This window comes from Neoarius graeffei, chromosome 2 (assembly GCF_027579695.1).
Source record: "Neoarius graeffei isolate fNeoGra1 chromosome 2, fNeoGra1.pri, whole genome shotgun sequence".
Classification (NCBI taxonomy): Eukaryota; Metazoa; Chordata; class Actinopteri; order Siluriformes; family Ariidae; genus Neoarius; species Neoarius graeffei.
In genome coordinates, this window is record NC_083570.1 from 115,968,235 (window position 1) to 115,989,051 (window position 20,817).

Sequence of the window (20,817 nt, forward strand, 5' to 3'; positions counted from 1 at the left end):
ATTTTTTTGACCCCCATCCAACTGGGCCTATATGTTTTCTAATTCGTTTAATTAACCTGCATGCCATAATATCCATAAATTACTACATTTGGGCGAATTTATTTTTATGTATCGAGGAGGACCGCAGTGAGGAGTTGGTGGCGCATGCGCATTGAATTCCAATAACGGTTGAATCCAGTATAAATTTATACCAGAGATTGTTTAGTACGAGACTGACTTTGTTTATACGGCTCTAGTCGAATCTATCTGTTGACCCGACTGGCGACATCTGCACGAGAATTAAACAATGGGGAAATGCAAATTTTCAGACCTCTGGCTGGAGGAACCTGATTTTAAAGACTGGCTAAAGGCGGTAGATGGCAATCGGCGAGAGGCGTTCACTGAAAAGTTGATCGAGGCACATGTAATGCGTTGTGCGCGCGCGCCTGGTGCGTTTTGTTGTGTGTGCGCGCGCGCGCCTGGTGCGTTGTGTTGTGTGTGCGCGCGCGCGCCTGGTGCGTTGTGTTGTGTGTGCGCGCGCGCACCTGGTGCGTTGTGCGCGCGCCATTTGAGGCATCCAAAATGTGATGAGCAAATCTGTTGAACTGTTGAAATGATGAAGATTAACCCTCTAAAACACTGATCTCTGGGAGGAAGGTGTTGACTCTGCCCACGGGCCTTCACCACTACAGGACTGCTGCAAACTTGGCAATGTGTTGAGAGACTGCCAAAATAGGGCTTGGGTTATGTGTGTTTTGTATCTTTAGGGTGTGTGTCTTGTCTTTGTCATGTGTGTGTGCGCTGTGTGTGTGGGTTCGTGTTTGCCATTTGACCTGATCTAAATGTAATGAGTTGATGTACCTAAGCATATAAGATTTTTTGTGCAAATCTGTTCACCTGTTCAAAAGATTATTCCACAAACAAAAGGTTGGCCATCTTGAAAGTGTTGGCCGACAAAATGTAATCAGATCTTGTACCTAATGTGAAGTGTTGACACACAAGGTTTAGTCCAAATCTGTGTACCCGTTAAGAGGTTATGGGCCACAGTTTCACAGTTCAATAAAATTATAACTTGTATGTGGAAGTTTGTTTTCTTTTATGCAAATATGCATTACTCCATGTGTAGCCCTAGCAATGGGAGGTTCTATTATGCATCCAAAGGGAAAGAGTTACACTACCGGTACGTTCAGATTTTCTTTCTATCTTGTCTCATCAATCCAGCTCTTTGGGTAGAGTTGTCACTAACTTATATGTAGCACATTCACTTGGACTAACACATACACTCAAAGATTACCTTGTTAAATTGTGAGAAAATGTCCAAATCCAAATTGTCGCTGTGGTAGTAAAAAAAATTGTGAAGGTAGTAAAAAGGTAGTAAATTCAACATAAAATATCTGTAGGAACCCTGTATAAAAATGAGCGAGAAGCCGACTGACCGGAGTTCTGAACAGGAAAGTCAGAGCACTGCCCTGGAGGACATCGTTGAAAAGAAGGGCCAGAGATCTTCGGTTGTGTGGAGGTATTTTGGATATTTAAAATCGGACATACAACAAAGTGTTACACAAAACCTTAAACACACTGACGTACAAGATTGCACTTTTTTTCTCCTTGCAGCATAAGGTTTACACGTCAATATGTCTTTTATGTTTATTTGAAAGCTGCTAGAATTTGCACAAATGATTAACAATGGTATATAGTTTTTATTTTTCAGTTTCAATTTATTAATTTGAACAAAAAGAACAAAAGAATGTGCATCCAGTTTGTTTTGGTTCTGTGAAACTTGAAGGCTTGTTAAGCTATTTTTGTTAATTAGGAAGGAACTACTAATTTGTAATGTTCATATTTTGAGCAGAAAATTAAAGAAAATACAAAAATGGTGATTTGATTTATATCGTGATATATATCGTTATCGAAAATTTTGGAAAAATATATCGTGATATAATTTTCTCTCATATCGCCCAGCCCTACCTGTATGTGATGCAGTGCCGTCTAAGGGCCCGAAGATCACGGGCACCCAGTATGATTTTCCGGCCTTGACACACAGAGATTCTTCCAGATTCTCTGAATCTTTTGATGATATTATGCACTGTAGATGATGATATGTTCAAACTCTTTGCAATTTTACATTGCTGAACTCCTTTCTGATATTGCTCCACTATTTGTCGGCGCAGAATTAGGGGGATTGGTGATCCTCTTCCCGTCTTTACTTCTGAGAGATGCTGCCACTCCAAGATGCTCTTTTTATACCCAGTCATGTTAATGACCTATTGCCAATTGACCTAATGAGTTGCAATTTGGTCCTCCAGCTGTTCCTTTTTTGTACCTTTAACTTTTCCAGCCTCTTATTGCCCCTGTCCCAACTTTTTTGAGATGTGTTGCTGTCATGAAATTTCAAATGAGCCAATATTTGGCATGAAATTTCAAAATGTCTCACTTTCGACATTTGATATGTTGTCTATGTTCTATTGTGAATACAATATCAGTTTTTGAGATTTGTAAATTATTGCATTCCGTTTTTATTTACAATTTGTACTTTGTCCCAACTTTTTTGGAATCGGGGTTGTATTTCTAAAACAAAATATACATTTAACTAAGTAGTTTTTATAAAAATAATTTCCCAACATGTTTGGAAGTTAGGTAATCCAATGGGGAGCTTGTGTTTATTTGGGAAGTTTAAGATTATGTTCACACAAGTTTTGATTTTTTTTTTTTTCAGATTTTTGGAGAGTTCAGGAGTCAGGCCATTTGGTTTACATGTGAAATCAGTCATGTGGCAAACTAAAATGGAAAAAAAAACCCAGCCCTCTTAGCTATATTTGAAATTGTATGATTCATTGTTGAGAAAGACAAGAAGAAATAACGAATCACTGTTATGAACAAATTTAGACATAACACAATAGAACTACACTTTAATAAGACTGGAGTGCTGTAACTAGCTCAGATCTGTGGTGTGAGTGCTCACACTGAGAGCTTCATGAAAAATGCACATCGAGTGTCGTTCATGACTGAAAATTTCCTGAAATGAGAAAGGCCATAGAAAACACAGAGGACAGTAAATGCAAAACACAGCAAATGGATGAACCCAGTGCTGACCATTTTGCAGACATACGGTATGGAAGAAGCAGCCTTTATTTGTCACATGTCCTGTACACTCAAGCACAGTGAAATTCCTCCTTTGCATTTAACCCATCTGAACTAGTAAACACACACATGAGCAATGAGCACAGAAACATACCCAGAGCCGTGGGCAGCTATGCTACAGCACCTGGTTAGGTGCCTTGCTCAAGGGCAGTTCAGCTACAGAGGCAGGGGAAAGTGCTGTTCATTCACTCGACTCCTATCACCTTTTTCCTGCCGATCCAGGAATCGAACTGACAACCATTTGGACCCAAGGCTGCTTCTCTAACCTTCAGGCCCTGACTGCCCCCTGTGGAATTGCACTATTGAGCCAGGGTTTGGAAGGAATTCCTTGATGATCTCTGTCCTTAAACAAGCTCAGAATTGGTCATGAGTGCAGAGTCAAGTATTTGTGCCAAGTGTAAAAACGCTATGAGAAAGACCTTCATAAAGCTGGTTCTGAAGATTGTGCAAAACATCAAGGAATACTGTCAGGAACTTGAAATATAAAATAGTTTTGTTTAAGATTGTATTACATTGTACTCAGAAATAGACGTCTATGTTCTTTGACATGACACTAATTTTCTGTTTTTGGTTACGTAAATGAGGTCAAAATCCACATCAGTAATTTCTTATCATCAACATAATGTGGACTTTTCATTGCAGTCCTACTCTGAACAATCTATCTCTAACTTATTTGTGTTTTCAGATACATTTTGACAACAATCCTGGCTAAAACAGACAGGTGAACATGACAATTGCTGTGATCTCAACAATCCCAACACACATAAAGGGAAATTGGGAAGCTGTCACAGAGAGCTGTGAGACCGTGGTGGTAGGATACGCCACCCAAGAGCCAAATCAGCAGTAAGTTATTGTTCATGTGATTATGAAGTGAAACTGTGTTATCTGTGCTGGAAATAGAGCTTAACATTACATGTGTTGTACTTACATCTCATTTAAATACAAACTGATCATTTTGACCTTTATTGTAAGTGCATGCTGTAGAGGGTGTGGTCAAGCAAGTTGCACTTGATCATCAGTAGGCTACATGATCATAACATGTCTATAGGTGTACTTGTGCTAGGAACTCAATAACTCACCTTAAAACCCTGTCCTTTTTTGGTACCTATATTTTATTGTTCTGTGAGTTAAACTTTTACTTTTGGCAGTAAGACAACAGAAAAGTTTGAGTGCTTCTCACACTAGTTTCTTAATCTAATTTTAATTTAAATAAGCATCACAAGTGATTAATTGTGATATAATTAGTGTGATTAAGTGTTGCTTGAGCTTGCTTGACAGGGTGGCATGGTGTTGTAGTGGTTAGCACTGTTGCCTCACAGCAGGAAGGTTCTGGGTTTGAACCCCTCAGCCGATGGGGCCTTTCTGTTACCCCTTTTCCACCAAATCAGTTCCAGGGCTGGTTCGGGGCTGGTGCTGGTTCACAACTTGTTCAACTTGCGAGCCAGCTGAGAACCAGTTTGCTTTTCCATAGCTCGCGGTGCTAAGGGAAGCCACGTCATTACGTCGCTGTATACGTCAGTTACGTCGGTGTATACGTCAGTTATGTCGCTACGTTTGCATAAACCTTGGCGCGAATATCGAAGCAAAAACAACACGGAAGAAGCAGCAGCAACAACAGCAATAATAATAATAATAATGGATGACTTCGCGTTTGTACAGCTGCTGCTTCTCATTGCTTAAAAATGGCGACCTTTTGCGGTCTTGTTATTGTTGTTGGTCTTAACAACTCCGCCCCCCCCCCCACTGACATAAGTGGTTCTTTCCTCTGGCCCAGCAAAGAGCTGGTGCTAGCCTGGAACTGGTTTTTCTGGCCCCAGAGCCAGTTCTTTGTCAGTGGAAACAGAAAACCTGGTTCCAAACTAAGCACTGGCCCTGAACCAGCCCTGGAACTGCTTTGGTGGAAAAGGGGCATGTGTGGAGTTTGCATGTTCTCTGAGAGGGTTTCCTCCAAGTGCTCCAGTTTCCTCCCACAGTTCAAAGACATGCAGATTAGGTGAAATGCCCAGCCACTGGGGTTGTACAAGCCAGTGCATATTTAGTGCTGGTCCCAAGCCCGGACAGATTGGGGAGGGTTGTGTCAGGAAGGGCGTCTGGTGTAAAACCTATGCCAAATCAAATATGTGGAACAGATCCATTGTGGTGACCCCGAATGTACAGGAGCAGCCAAAAGAAGAAGTAGTGGTGCTTGATTGTTAACTCTGACCAATCATGAATCTACCAGTGTAGTTTTTATGCATTGTACAATTCCCTTTCAATTTTGGTTCATTTGCTACAGCCCTTATGCAACTATATTAGCTTTATTGGACTGTCCATAACCCATCCATAACTGCTTATCCTGTGCAGGGTCGTGGGTAAGCTGGAGCCTATCCCAGCTGACTATAGGCAAGAGGCGGGGTACACCCTGGACAAGTCACTAGATCATTGCAGGGCTGACACATAGAGACACACCATTCACACTCACACCTACAGTCAATTTAGAGCCACCAATTAACCTAACCTGCATGTCTTTGGACTGTGGGGGAAACCGGAGCACCCGGAGGAAACCCACATAGACACAGGGAGAACATGCAAACTCCACACAGAAAGGCCCCCATCGGCCACTGGGCTCAAACCCAGAACCTTCTTGCTGTGAGGCAACAGTACTAACCACTTCACCACTGTGCCACCTGACTGTCCATAATGATAATCTGAATGTTGTTACAAATGACCTCAGAAAACACTTTTGATACAGCTTTGGTAGTATTGTCATTTTATAATAATTTCATTTTTCCTTCATCATCTTTATCATCATTGAAAATGTCTTCAAGTATCATGATCAGACTTTTCTTTAATGTCATCCAGGTATCAGTGGGTGTCACACACAGGTTTACCGTCTTGCCACTATAGTTATATAACCATTATCAGTTCAGTATGTTGCCTACCTACAGCTCTCTCTTTTGGAGTAGAACAGAGTCAACTCCCTTTCTGAAGAATGGAGAAGTGGGAAAGGAGTTTGAGGGTCTGATTTCGTAAAATATGAGGTCATCACTCTCACTTTTAAACCAAAATAGCTGCAATTACAGCAAAGAAACAGAAGTTGAGAGGAAAGTTGTATATTTTTTTCAAGGAATTCTAGCCACTCCCATCTGCTCATGCAATTTTTATTTTTGGGTCATGTTCAAAGTAATGTTTTTCACCAGAGGCTTTCACCAGATTGTTGTTTTCACAGTAAACTTTTTTACATTTACATCCGCCTCATCACCACCACCACTGACATTGGGGTAAGTGGTGGTGATCACGAATCCTTTGGGATTGGGAGTGGTAATTCGTTGTTTGTAATAGAGGTCACTTCTGGTAGTGATCCACCTCATTATGTATTCAGATTTCCAGCTGACAGGCAGGCATTGTATTTGTTTATAGTCGCTTTATAGTAGTTTCTTGTGTTTTGCCTCCAAATATGCCAACTTGTTGGTCTGTATTTGGATGTTCAAATTGAGAAAAAGACAAAAGGTATTATAGGATACCAAAAGAAGTCATGCACAAGAGTGAAAGAACGAAAAATCTCTCAAAAAGATGCTGTGAAAAATGGCTCGCAAACCTTTCACTGTGTTCAAAAGGAATCAAAAGTCCACCTGCTCGTGTTTGCAGTGATTATTTTGTTAAAGGTAGACTGATTTTTCAGATTTTTCAAGTGTAGGTTATAAAAAGAATTTTCCCGAGACCCAATTGTTTTTGTTTAGTGGACCGAAAGCTACTGAATTCGAATCACAGACTTCCAATTTTATTAGTTTTTTTTTTAAAATAGAACAATTAATGAATTTAGGGCCATGTGGCCCTAGATTCGCCACTATTTTTTCCTGCTTCACCATGATCCTATTCAAGATACTATGTCATGCGTCATGTGGTAGGCTTTCCCCGTTCGCGCAAGGCATTGTGGGATACAAATTTGAAACAGGAGAGAAAAATGGAGGACGTGAGTGTGCGAATGAAACGTGAAAGACTGACTACAGTAATGGAAAGCGAGAAGAAAAGACATTGTTATATAAGAAGGAAAGGAAACGCAGGATCAAACTAATAAATATTGACAGTCAGCGAGCACCTTGGTGTGATCGGCTGTCTGTTTAGCGACAGAATGACGTAACTGTCAGTGCACGGTCAAAGGTAAACCTGTAGTAATGCAACACTGTGCATGCCAACTGCCGTAAAACCCAAAAGAAGAAGAAGGTAAACCTGTGCATGCGCACATGGACTTCCTCTGTCTGCTTGACTGTGCAAAGCAAGCGATTTCATGCACATTATTTGCTTTAATCCCCTCAAATTAAATAATTTCCCAGCCACAGAATGGCTTTTTTTCTTGAGATATTACAGAAATAAACATATATTACAATGACCAAATTTCAGAGGGAACTAAATTTCACTGATTTTATGAAATTGAAAGGCCGTCTAGCTTTAAAGGTACGTACATCAGCTTTATGGGTCTAAAATCAAAACTTCTAATGTTAAAAGAGTTTTCTGACATTTTGGATGTCATAAAACAAACCGTTGATGAAATGATGAAACTAGTTTGTTGGTCAGCCTCGACTGAAACGCGATTATTTATGAATTTTTTCAGGTTGCTCAATGATGTCAGTTCATAAGTCTGAGCTACGTTTGAAATGTCATGAAATAAAATGTAAGTTATCACTGCAGAAATGTCTACAGCAGCTCTGACTCAAATCACATACTACATTTAGTATAGTACTTACCCTTGCAAAAATAAGATGGTTATTGTCCTTTAAAAGTCTTATTCCAGTGTCATGAACCCAGCTATAAATGAAAAAGTTATCAGCTTCAAGACTTTTGAAAGCTTTCATTTGATTCTTTGTGTAAAATGATGTTTGGACTACCAGATAATTGGAAATATCTGTAAACTGTATATTTGGAAAGTTGTTGAAATTGCTTGAAAAGTTTCTTTTTTAAGGTGCAAGAGTCCAATCCATCACATAAATATATTTCTCATTATCTCTAGCCGCTTTATCCTGTTCTACAGGGTCGCAGGCAAGCTGGAGCCTATCCCAGCTGACTACGGGCGAAAGGCGGGGTACACCCTGGACAAGTTGCCAGGTCATCACAGGGCTGACACATAGACACAGACAACCATTCACACTCACATTCACACCTACGGTCAATTTAGAATCACCAGTTAACCTAACCTGCATGTCTTTGGACTGTGGGGGAAACCGGAGCACCCGGAGGAAACCCACGCGGACACGGGGAGAACATGCAAACTCCGCACAGAAAGGCCCTCGCCGGCCACGGGGCTCGAACCCAGACCTTCTTGCTGTGAGGCGACAGCGCTAACCACTACACCACCGTGCCGCCCATAAATATAGTTTTACTTGATATTTTTCTTTTGCTTTTCATTCTAGTCCATTAACATAGTCAGATGTAGAATGTTTTCCACAAGATGTTGATGGATGCATACTTGGCTTGGATGCCATCTTTGATTGCTATCTGTCGCTTGGAAACCGGAAGTGAACCAAGAGGCAAAAAATCATGTGATTGCCAGCAAAGAATTGTTGACTGTCTGTCTGGCAGCTTCAATTCAATTCAATTTTATTTGTTTAGAGCTTTCCCTTCGCTAATAAAATAACTATAGAATAACTATGGACTCTGTGGGGCTGCTGGTGGAATTTGTCAAAAATCTTTGGCACTGGCAGTGATGAGTATGAACTCTGTGGGGCTGATAACAAGTATTGGTTCTTTCAGGCTGACCGTGATAACCGTTAATACCATGTGCTATGTGGGTCAATTTGGAAATTTATGGAGCTGCCAATGGCATATGCTGAATCTGTTGGGTTGGCAAGGGAAACTACTGCCTGTGGGGCTGATGGTGGGAACTGTCAAAAATGTGTGGGTGGTGGCAGTAACTGCTGGCTCTGTGAGACTTGTACAACCTGTCATGATATGAATGTCTTTACACGGTAAGATATACCGCAGCCACTGCACCTGGCAGGCATTAAGGCCTGCTCCTTCTGTGTGATGGCTAGCATAGAAGTCGCTCCCCTCAGACGTCTTCAACTGAGAACAGAGCTGCACGACGAAGACCTGTAGACTTCACAGGGTTTTCAAGTGGGCACCCCACCTCACTGGTGTTTCGTCAACAAGCCCACAACACCTCAGTGGGGCTTGACAGCAGAACCGGCATCCTGGAACTGCTCCCTCTGTCATTCAGGACCCTGCCGTGCAACTCTGTCCCCCCTCTTCTCTGCCAGCTTGGCTTAGCCACCGGTCACTTCTCTTTAGCCACAGCCACCTGGATGCCTGTTCCGCCTGCTTTGAGATGCTGTTCACCAAGTTCTTACGGGTTACACCCCTAACCCCAAGCCATCCTAGTGCTCTCCAAAGGGACTGCCCTGGGAACCCCCTGCAACCCACCTCCACTGGTACGTTCCAGGTTCTCCACCCCCTCTGCTGGCTCTCTACAAGGAAGGGCTGGTACCTCCCCAGCTTGCGTTCATGTGCCTCCTCAATCCTCTCCTCCCAGGGTACCATTAGCTCTATCAAGGCCACCTGTTTTGTTGCATGGGACCAGAGCACGATATCTGGTTGGAGGCTGGTGACAGCAATCTCTTCAGGAAACCTGAGTTGCCTACCCAGGTCAACTCTCATTTCCCAGTCCTCTGCCGTGCCAAGAATACCTGCGCACCTGTCCTCCTTGCCTGCCTTCTCCCCAGGCCTGAGAAAGCTGATGAAGCAGGGGCCTTTGTTGTGGGCCTTGGTTCTTTTCCGCTTCCTCTCCTTCTCCAGGCCATCGGCCAGTTGTGCCCGCACTTTATCATGGTGCCACCTAAACCTTCCCTCGGTCAGGCTTGCTTTGCAGGATGACAGGATGTGCTCCAGGTTTGCTGGTTTCTTACACTGTGCGCAGAAGGGATCCTCTGTCAGCCTCCAACTTTGCAGGTTAGTTGGTGTTGGCAGCACATCATACACAGAGCTCAGAAGGAACTTCAACCGATGCCCCTCCATGTTCCAGATGTCCTTCCAACTGAGGTATCTTCCCCAGACACTGTCCCACCGGGTCCAGCTGCCTTGCTGCTTCATCGCCACTGCCCTAGCTTGCCTGTTCTCTTCCTCCACAGCCCGGATCTCTTCTTGTACCATTCCCCTACGGTCCTTTGCCTTCGCCTTCTTCCAGCTTGCTCGGGTGATGACTCCAAGGCCCAACCTCCCCTGGGTCACAGTACCCAAGATGTCAGCATGTTGCAGTCACTCCTCCGCTTCCCTCAGCACTCCACTGGCTCTCCACTTCCGGCCTGTCTTCACAGTGATGTCGGCCTGTCACACTGCCTGATCATCACTGTCGCGCAACATCATGACCAACCGGACTTTGGCTGCCTTAAATTCCTCCACGACAGATGTGATTGGTAGTTGTAGTTTACTCCCAGAACTATATAGCCCTAAAGAGCAAAAACTCTTGGGGACTGCCAACCATCTTCTAAGGAAGTTATTGATCTTCCTTTCCAAAGTTTCCACTGTTGTCAAAGGAACCTCATACACAAGCAGTGGCCACAAAAGCCTTGGTAGGATGCCGTGTTGGTAACCCCATACCTTATACTTCCCCGGTAGGCCACTCCTCTCCAGGGCTTGCAGCCACTCTTCTGCCTGGCTGAGCATCTCCTTTACACTTGCCTTGTCATTCAGGTCAGCTCTGTACCACCTCCCTAAACTCTTAACAGGCTTCTCTGTTACCGTGGGGATGGTGTCTTCACCTATCTTGAACCTGAAGCGATCTTGGACACGACCCCGCTTCAGGACCAAACTCCTTGATTTTGACGACTTGAACTCCATCCTGGCTGCAGCAGTGAGCTCCACCAAGTCCTCCAAGATCCACCTGCCCTCCGGGACTGACCTTACCGTGATTGTCAAGTCGTCCATATAGGCCCTAACTGGGACCTGTTGGATCCCACTTGACAGTATAGCTCCCTGTCTTGGCTTCTCCACAGACTTAACCAGGAGATTCATCGCTGCTGCAAAGAGGATCACTGAGATGGTACACCCTGTTGCGATTCCAACCTCCAGCCTCTGCCAGTTGGTAGTGAAGTCTCCAGAGGAGAAGCGCATCCTGAATTTTCCAAAGTAGTTCCGGAGGAGCAGCTGAACCTGTCATGATATGAGAATTAAGTTAGATCCAACTTTGCTAGTGATCAGTTTCTAAGCCTCTGGGGTCAAGAGCTTCGCCAGCGAAGCTCGGCAGGTTTAGAATGAGTAGGTCATGTATTTAGATAAATATTTTCAGGAGTTTTTTATCATACAAACATGATAAACATATTGACAGAAACTTTATGCTTTACACTTTCCTATGTGCCCACTGCCACATAATATTATAGTTTTTAAATTACCTAAATTAGATGAAACATAAAACTTGTCACCTTCCTCAGTCACACCGGAGTCGGAGTGCTCACTTACACATTCATAAAAGACTATTCATATGGTAACAACATGACAGAGATGGGACCAAGTCACACATGTGCAAGTCTCAAGTAAGTCTCAAGTCTTAACCTTCAAGTCCCAAGTAAGTCCCAAGTCTTTTTTGTCTTGGGCAAGTCAAGTCAAGTCCTATAATAAGTCAAGTCAAGTCCAAGTCAAGTCACCTTAGGCGTATTGGCGTAATTTTAGCAGCAGAATATGAATTTAATACATTGAAAAGGCAATACATAAGTAAATGTCAGTAAACATCCCTGGCACATGTGCCCAACCTGTTAAATATTTGCATTTTAAATACTCATGTTCTGTAAAATACATAAAACAAAACAGTAATAATGTCACAAAGTTATTTATTGATGGCAAAATTGATTGCAAGATTGAAAGCCAACAAAGTTTCTCACATTGTCATCAGCCAACAAGAAAAATAAACAGAGAATTGGCATTGTGTTATGTGCGTAGTTAAAAGAGGGTAGGACGACACCTTGGGTTAACAGGGGCATGAACTCCTCCAATCTCTAATCACGTCAGATGAGATGATTATTATTAATAAGATACACGTGGAGAAACCTGAAGTGACTTCGATGTATGTTTGCGCCAGTAAAAAAAAAAAAGAATAGAGAAATGTGTCAGACATAATTTAGGTCTCAAAAAGAAGACCTGTTCGCCTGTGCAAAAGTGACATCATCTTACCCCATATGACAAGCTACAGAGGTGTGTGCAAAAGCGCTCTCTCGCTCTCTCCCTCTCCGAGGCTGGCTCAGCCTGTGCGGAGCGTGGACATACGACTTTGGCGCGGGAGTCTTGGTTCCCGCTATAATAGATTGTTACGAAAATAAATGTTAAATGAAATATGCATCCTGCGCATTCCTTTCCACAGGAACTTTGCTCACAATGTTTCGGTCATGGCTAATGCACTGTCCTCCTTACCACAAGTGCAACGTTTCAGGAACAATACGGAAAGGACAGTGCGCGGGATTCATCTTTCCTTGAACAATTACCCAGAGACTTTTTAAATTACCTCACTGGGAAATATCCAATGCACCTGTTCAGTTACAGAGTTGTGCTCTCTAAATTGTAGTCATTCAAACCATTGTTTTGGCGGCCTGGTAGCCTGATATACTAAATGTAAATTCATGGTTTGGATGACTGCACAATTTATTTTCATAACACTGTGTTACAGCGGGAACCAAGACTCCCACGCACAGTCAGCCTATTTTGCAGAGTTTAGTATTGCTGCTAGCCTGTATTCAAACAGCGAGTGGCATGCCGGTGAATCCAAATTGTGGCGCTTTTTTCAATAGTGCATGATAGGCAGTGGGACGGAGTTTTCTTTTCTTTTTTGATTGGGTAGTGTGACGAAAAAAATGTGCAGGTTGCTGCACTGCTATTTGAAATGGCTATGATAAACTCCCCTGCCTCTCTGCCCTATGGACAGTCTGGCTAATGTACACAAACACACTTACACGAATTTGTACTGCTCATGAACGTGTACATGTTCACAAGCTGACCATTAGCTTAACCCTGAAACAGAACAACAGGGTAGGAAGCTGCTTATGTTATTCAGCATCATGACTGAAAAGTGCACAATCAACTTATTACTACTGATATACAATATCATTAAACTTGACGTAACTACATTGCTTACCAGCATTCACATAAGAATTTCACAATAATAAACTGAATCCCTAGCTACATCTGCAACGGCTAAAATCCTCCTACCGCTCACTCTCGTGGCTAACATTGGCTAACGAGGAGTTTAGCTGCTATCACCAAATAACAACACATTAATAAACTTACTGGGCAGAATGGATCTTCAAATGCCGTACGAAATTGGAGGTCGTGGTCTGGCTGTCAGAAATCGTCACGTTGCAAATCTTGCACTGCGCTGTTCGTCGTTTACCTTCTAGGCAGTAGCCCTTGAAGCCGAAAGTGATTACTCTTGGGATGGCTGACATGATGATATGATGTGAAATCTGTGAACACATCGTGGCATGGGGCGTGGTATATAGCCCACACAGAGAGCGTGCCTGATGGACAGGGTGGTGACAACGCAACGGCAGTGCAATCAAAATTACTGAAGTATGTGCATATTACATTTTATTTTCACAATAAAAACACGATGGAGCCCTGTGATGACCTGGCGACTTGTCCAGGGTGTACCCCGCCTTTCGCCCGTAGTCAGCTGGGATAGGCTCCAGCTTGCCTGTGACCCTGTAGAAGGATAAAGCGGCTAGAGATAATGAGATGAGATGAGATGAGATGAGATGAAAAACACAATGGAAATAACACTCAAGTCACTCAAGTCATCGTGTGTCAAGTCAAGTCAAGTCCCGAGTCTTAAACTTCCAAGTCCGAGTCAAGTCTCAAGTATTTTCATGTTTTGTCAAGTCAAGTCACAAGTCATGAAAACAGTGACTCGAGTCGACTCGAGTCCAAGTCCCCAAGTCTCAAGTCCCCACCTCTGCAACATGATAATCACTTTCACTCTTTCTGTTTCCATTGTTTCTCTTTCATGGTGGGAACGCCCACCATAAACAGCCATAGTTTAGGCTATTTGGAGATAAAACTTGTGAGATGGCACGTGGATTTTATGCACTTCAGATGATTCAGGACAGCGATTCAATTCATGATTTATTTCATGATTCAGGACAGCAAATCAATTTCAGGACAGTGGATCAATTCATGATTCAGTTCAATCTTGAGAACTGTGACACGGTACCTTTCTATCTATCCATCCATCCATCTATCTATCTATGAATGACTCAATCCAGCCAAAGATCAACTCAGGTAAATATTTCTTCTATTTCTGATGAGCAGATCGGCTTAATATGCGTCCGCTGTAGTGCATACACATTCCAGAGTTAAAAGTATTTTCCTCAAAAATAGTTAATTTTGTTCTATTTTGAGTTTAGAGAGTAAAATTTGGAGTTGGAGCAAAATTACAGAGTAATTGTGTAACAGAGTTGGTTGTGGCTCTGAACTGAACAAAATAGTACAAGAGTTAATTTCAAGACACACTGAACAGAGTCAAATACCAAAATAAAGTCAAATACCAGATAAATGAAGGTGTTGTAAAAAGCAGTTTTAGAACTGTGTTGGAATGTGTGAAAAAACATGACCTTATCCTTTGGGACTTGACCTGATGGGATTAAGAGATGGCAGTGGGAGGAGTTTTAATTCTCCTCATTGAATGAATCTAAATTTTTTTACCCTTCTCATTGAATACCCCTCCCACTGCCAACCCTTTATCCCAAAACAATAGGACATACTTTTTTGATGGCCAGTTAATTGTCCAAATCACTGGATCAGATTTACATTTTTGTGCTTGATCCATTCCTCAGACTGAACAGAATCACCTCAGGTGACCAAAACGGTTCGACACAATGGGTAAAGTCATGTTTTTTTCACACCCTCCAACAGAGTTCTTAAACTGCTTTTTACAACATCTTCATTTATCTATTTTTTCAAAAGTACAATCATGACATACATACTACATTGATCTTATTGTAGCTGAACTTGTGCTGAATACAAAAAAGTCATATGACTTTGAAAATAGCCCTGTGATGACCTGGCGACTTGTCCAGGGTGTGCCCCGCCTTTCGCCCGTAGTCAGCTGGGATAGGCTCCAGCTTGCCTGCGACCCTGTGGAAGGATAAAGCGGCTAGAGATAATGAGATGAGATGAGATGAGACTTTGAAAATACTGCTTAGATTTGTTGAAATTGACGACAAATCTAAGAGCATACCAAAATCATTAGAGTGCCAGAAAATACCCTCAGACCCCAGAGGGTCAATAACCAATAAAAGAAATAATTCAGCAGGCTACAAAGATGGCCAAAGAAGGAAATTTCAGGAAAAGGTAAACATTTCTGTCTTCAGGCATCAGTTTATACTGACAGTATGGCCCATGAGGTTTGTATTTTAGGATGTTACTTTTATTACTGAAGGTAATGGCTAAAAGTATAATCATTAATGGCAGGCATTCATGAAAGTATTGTCACTTTCTTTAAAAAAAAATAAATAAAACAACAAATTTGGGGAAGCTATGGCTTAATGGTTAGAGAACCTTTTGGGACCAAAAGGTTACTGGTTTGATTCCCTTGACCAGCAGGAATGGTTGAAGTGCCCTTGAGCAAGGCACCTAAGCCCCGACTCCTCCCCAGGCTGCTCTGGGTATGTTGTACATAACTCTGGATAAGAGCATCTGCTTATTCCCTGTAATATAATGTAATTTAGTATGCAAATTGTTTGGATTATTTGCTTGGTACATAATGCATAACTATTTATTATTATGTGTTTTGTGAAGATTTTCTATTTGCTCAGTGTACTTATTTCTCTTTCTTTCAGATAAGTCAGTGTCTACCTCATCATCCAAAGAGCAGAAGGGAAGGAGATCATCTGCAAAAATGCACATAAACACATGGACTCCACCTGTCAAACAGAACAATCTGGCTAGTCCACCTCAGACTCTCTCTAATATGCAGTTTGACCCAGCATCGCAGATGGGATATTATGGTCTACAGCAAAAAAGCTTTGATCAACAATCTGTCAGTTTAAGCAATCCCCAGGCTTTCTCCCAGACTATATCTAGTTCAGCAAATTTGCAGTCGAACCAGGCTCCCCAGATGTGGAGCAGTGGATACAAGAGTCATTTGCCTTCCGTATCTCCAGCTTTTGGCAGACACTATCCACCAAATATTGTACCATATGCATCTTTGCAAGTTGGACCCCTTACTGCAAACCTCGATTATGATCCACAAGCCTTAAATACGACTATTCAGAGGAATTATAAGGAGCTGGACTCCATGCAAAATGTCAGTTTTACTGCTCCTCAGTTCTCAGTTATGCCTGTTCCTAGTAATTCAAGTGGTGTATTTGAAAATAGTTATGGTATGTATGATTCAGTTTCACCTTGGCAACACCCTTTAAATAGACAACACCATACTACCCACCAAACTGCAGGCGAATCACAGCAGGCAGCTTTAACTGCTCGGAATAGTCATGCAGCACCGAAAATTAACATGAATCAAGAACAAATGAGTGTAGTAGGACAACATAATGAGACACCCAGGTCTGTTGTACACTTTCCTGATGCATCTCATGTACCAGTAGGTTCAAAGTTTAGAATTTACAGCAGTCATATGAGTCAGAGCCACGTTCAAAATACATTACACCAACCTTCGCCATGGACAACATATAAAGATAGATCAAAGCATAGTTCAAGCCAAACTCCACCCCTGCCATATAGCTCCAGGTTGAAGTCCGCCATTCAAAACCAATCTAACCAAAGACGGGACCAAGCTTTGCCTAACTTAACTCAAGACAAAATTCAGTCCCAGACCACACCTTTTTCTGGCTATCACAGCAAGACAAACTTTGAAACATTTTCTGCTATTCAGAAAAATATACAGCCACAAGACCTACAATCAAACAACACAATGAGTGGGCTGACTAAGAACTCCCAGGAAATAACCTCTTTTAGCACTTCCAACAGTCAAACATCATCTCCCACTTCAGGTTCAAGATCTATGAAATACTCTCTATTAAGTCTGTTACTACAAAAGGACAACAACCAGTTAAGTGGTCTGACTTCCCCCAGTAACAGTTTGGGGTCCCAATTTGCTAAGAGAAAAAGGAGATACCAGCAATCTACACATGACAATACAACTGGTTGCATTACCACTGGAGAAAACTACACTCAAGGCAGCACAAAGCAAGGCAGGAAGTACAAGGAACCTGCCAAAGAAACAAGTGTTTCAATGGGGAATGAAACTGGAACTGGTCGTCATCTGGTCAAAACACAAACGTCAAGTCAGGATGAGATGACTAATTGGAAAAAGACAAACGAAGAGGTCCAGTCCTGCATAAACCCAGTTGATTCCCTAAAGCTGGAAATATCACAGCTCAGAAGGATTCAACAAATCAGTGAGGCAAAAGCTGTAGTTCCACCCATTTCTAAGCAGGCTTCCAGTCATGGATACCAAAATGATGTTACCACAAGTACTCATGACAGCCTCCACTTGAAAACTGATACTATCAAGAATCCTTTTGAGGAGCATGAGAACATGGAGGAGACATATGTACTAAATAGAACTTTTAAGCTCATTGAGGATCTGCCCTATGTACCTTCATCAAGTTCTTTACCACGACTGGGATTTGACACCTCAGTTAACATCTCTGAAAGGCCTGTGTCTGAAAACAAACCAACATCCATCTTTCAAAGTGGTGATATTTCTCAGTGTAAAAATGGCACTGTATCTACAACCCAAATCTCTCACAAACATCAAGATGCCATCCATGTTGTTGGCTTGACGTCAAAAAGTTCAGTGAAACAAAATGATGATTTGTTTGATTTGTCCACAGTTCCTGTTGTTGATTATACTTTGAAGGACCTGAAAGATTTAGTGAGCTCTTTAGAGGTCAAACCAGCAGAGAGAGAAAATCTGATGATAAAAGATGTTGTGAAGTGCATTATAGAGCTGTATTATGATGGGAACAAGCAAAACTTCATCAATTTAGTATCGTTAAAGGAGCTTTTCAAAATTTTATCATCTGAATTGTGTGTAAAAGAAATGCATGCTCTTGTTCTTCAGTACCTGCTACCTAAACACTTAAAAATGTTTGAAAATTGTTTCCAAATCCTGATAAATGAAACCACCATACCATCTGAGGACTTTAGGTCCTCCTGGTTGAATGTGGATGGACAACCAGCCGATGTGGAAAAAGTTCTCGCAGAGCCCTTTTCAGACTATAATCTCACATGGTGCAAAAAGGATTCACAGTCAGTATCTGAAAGTGTTGTGAGTGGTGTAGACAGTCTTTCCCAGATTGGTACACATAATGCTGAAAATCTGGATGTGAATGCTCGTAAAAACATACCTAAGACCACAGTAGGTTATATTCCTGAAGGTATCTGTCACTCAGATCCTGAACATTCTACAGCGATATTTGCAACAACTGACTGCACAACAGACACAGGGATCCTGGAGAAAGGTTGTGAAAGTAAACCCCCCAGTGAACTCTCTAGGATACAAACAGAATCAAAGAAGCAATGCAATCAGCAACTACATGATGAAGTAGATATGGTAAAAGAGAACAAGCGAGCATTCACTGAGCCATCACTTACATGCAGTTCTGATAAATATGTACCAAATAATAGTGATGTATTTGAGAAGACAGATTCTTCTGACAATGAAGATTCCACCAGTGACTTTCCTAACATTATACTTCTCTCATCTGAGGAAACTAGAAAACTCTTCAGTGAGTGTTCTGAATGTGACCAGAAGAGAGAGCCTCATCGGATATGTCAAGAGAAAAGGAAGGATTTGGTCACACTTTCTGTCAAAAATAAATCAGACTCAGTCAAAGTGAAGCCACTTGATGACTTCAAATTTACTTGCCCTCATGTGACTGGCTTAGCCTGTGTCAGTGACTTCTTCTGCCCCATTTGCTGGAATGAGACCCCATTACTTGATATTGATCAAGATGAGACTCTGCTCACCCCGATGGAGGTGGAACATAATATAGACTACCAGAGACGAAGTTGTAGTCCACAGTCTGGAAAACCAGTCAAATACCCAAGTGCGCCGATATGTCTAGAGAGTAGCAGCATAATCAATTCCATCATATCCACCTCAAAATCTGATGGATGTGATGTGACGAGAGATCCTAAACTTGGCGATTGGACACAAAGCTCAAGTCCATTACCTGCTCGAGAACTACACCATGGAATAGCAGGCACCAAGAACAGCAGTATGACTAAGCCAGTTGCAGAGGATCGCCAAAAAATTACATCTTCAGCAAATACAGACCTGACAAAGGAAGATGCATACTCTCCATCAGGGGCCAAAATTTTACCAGGAATGGTTTCTTTATCAAGGAATTTGAATTGTAAACATGTAAAATCTCCCAAGACTAATGTAGTTCCTGATGCAGATGACATCCTATTCAGAACACCAAAGGTCAGTGGGACACCTAAATGCAAGAATGCAGTACCCCATAAACAAAAGGAAGCAATCATCAAGGAAATAGGACATGATGGACAAAGCAAAGAAGCAAAGACATTTAAATTTGAATTGTATGGGTCCAAAAGTAGTGACTCAAGCTGCCACAATCAAGAAAAGTCACCCTCAACTCCTGTTTACCTCACAGTTTCTTCTAGTCCAAATACTGAAAAGAGTTACACAGATGAGCCATCAGCTAGGCAAAAGGTCTACAGGCAGTGGAGTACCACATTCATACATCCACAAAAGAGTTCATCTCCATATAAGACAAGCCAAAAGCACATGGAGGATCAACTAAAGTCGAAACTAGAAACACTGAAAATCGCTCTGGAAGACAGAATCATGGCTCTTTCACAGATGCAATCAACTAAGTGAGCCTAAAGCACAAAAAAGACTGAAGAAGATGAGAACAATGATGGCGCACAAGAGAGCAAAATGTTGAAGCACACCACTGCTGATGATAATCGGGGTGGATGAATAAACTGAGTGGAATCACTGGACCTGATTTATGAATTTTTTAGTAAAGTGTGTAAATGTTTGTGTAATTAAACCAAACTAAAAATTTCCACTGGATTTTCCAGCATTTCAGAAACACTGTTTTTTTTTTTCTTTGCACATGTACATGTTGATAAATGCCAACTGCCTAGAAATTATTGGAAATTATTTTGACTTACTACTTTCCCAAAAATTTTTTCACAATGTATAATATTCATAATAAAAAGGGAGTGCTTAACCGTCTGTCAGCTGAGGCAATTGTTTATGGTTTATGGTTCTGCACAGACAGGCCAACTCATCCTCTGTTTATACACCGCCATTCCTTTTGCCATAAATGAATGATTTGTTTAATTTGTCTTAATTTATTAGTTTGTGTTGGCTCGCTTTCTTTATATTTTATATTCTTTAATTAATGCCAATAATATGAAACAGCTGCTTTTCACTAAATGTTCTGGATGGTCCTCTTAGTTCCTAAACAAGCTTGAGGATGTGTTTTTGATAGAGACTCCAAAGCAATTTTGTAAGTTCCTCTGCAAAAGAGTGTCTGCTAAATGCTGTGAATGCAACAAAAATAAACTTAAGTGCCACAGTATATTCCAAATATTGAAGTGCAGTTATCCATGCACATCATATGATCTGAAGTTGATCAAGTCAAGGTTTACATTAGTTAGTCTTCTTACGTGTATATTTACACACACACACACACACACACACACACACACACACACTCAGGAACATTAACAGGATACAAACCT

At 41.7% G+C, this 20,817-nt stretch overlaps 1 protein-coding gene across 2 annotated transcripts in view; it reads left to right on the forward strand.

The window, feature by feature from the left end:
- The window catches only part of LOC132875032 (uncharacterized), a 56,261-nt gene extending 35,824 nt beyond the window's left edge, over positions 1–20,437 (forward strand). For both annotated transcript variants that reach the window (XM_060911611.1, XM_060911617.1), the window contains 2 exons: positions 3,806–3,963; positions 15,912–20,437. In XM_060911611.1, coding sequence (XP_060767594.1) covers positions 15,971–19,942 — 3,972 coding nt within the window. In that variant the 5' untranslated portion in view covers positions 3,806–3,963; positions 15,912–15,970 and the 3' untranslated portion in view covers positions 19,943–20,437. The remainder of the gene's footprint in view (positions 1–3,805; positions 3,964–15,911) is intronic.
- Positions 20,438–20,817: the final 380 nt, after the last annotated feature.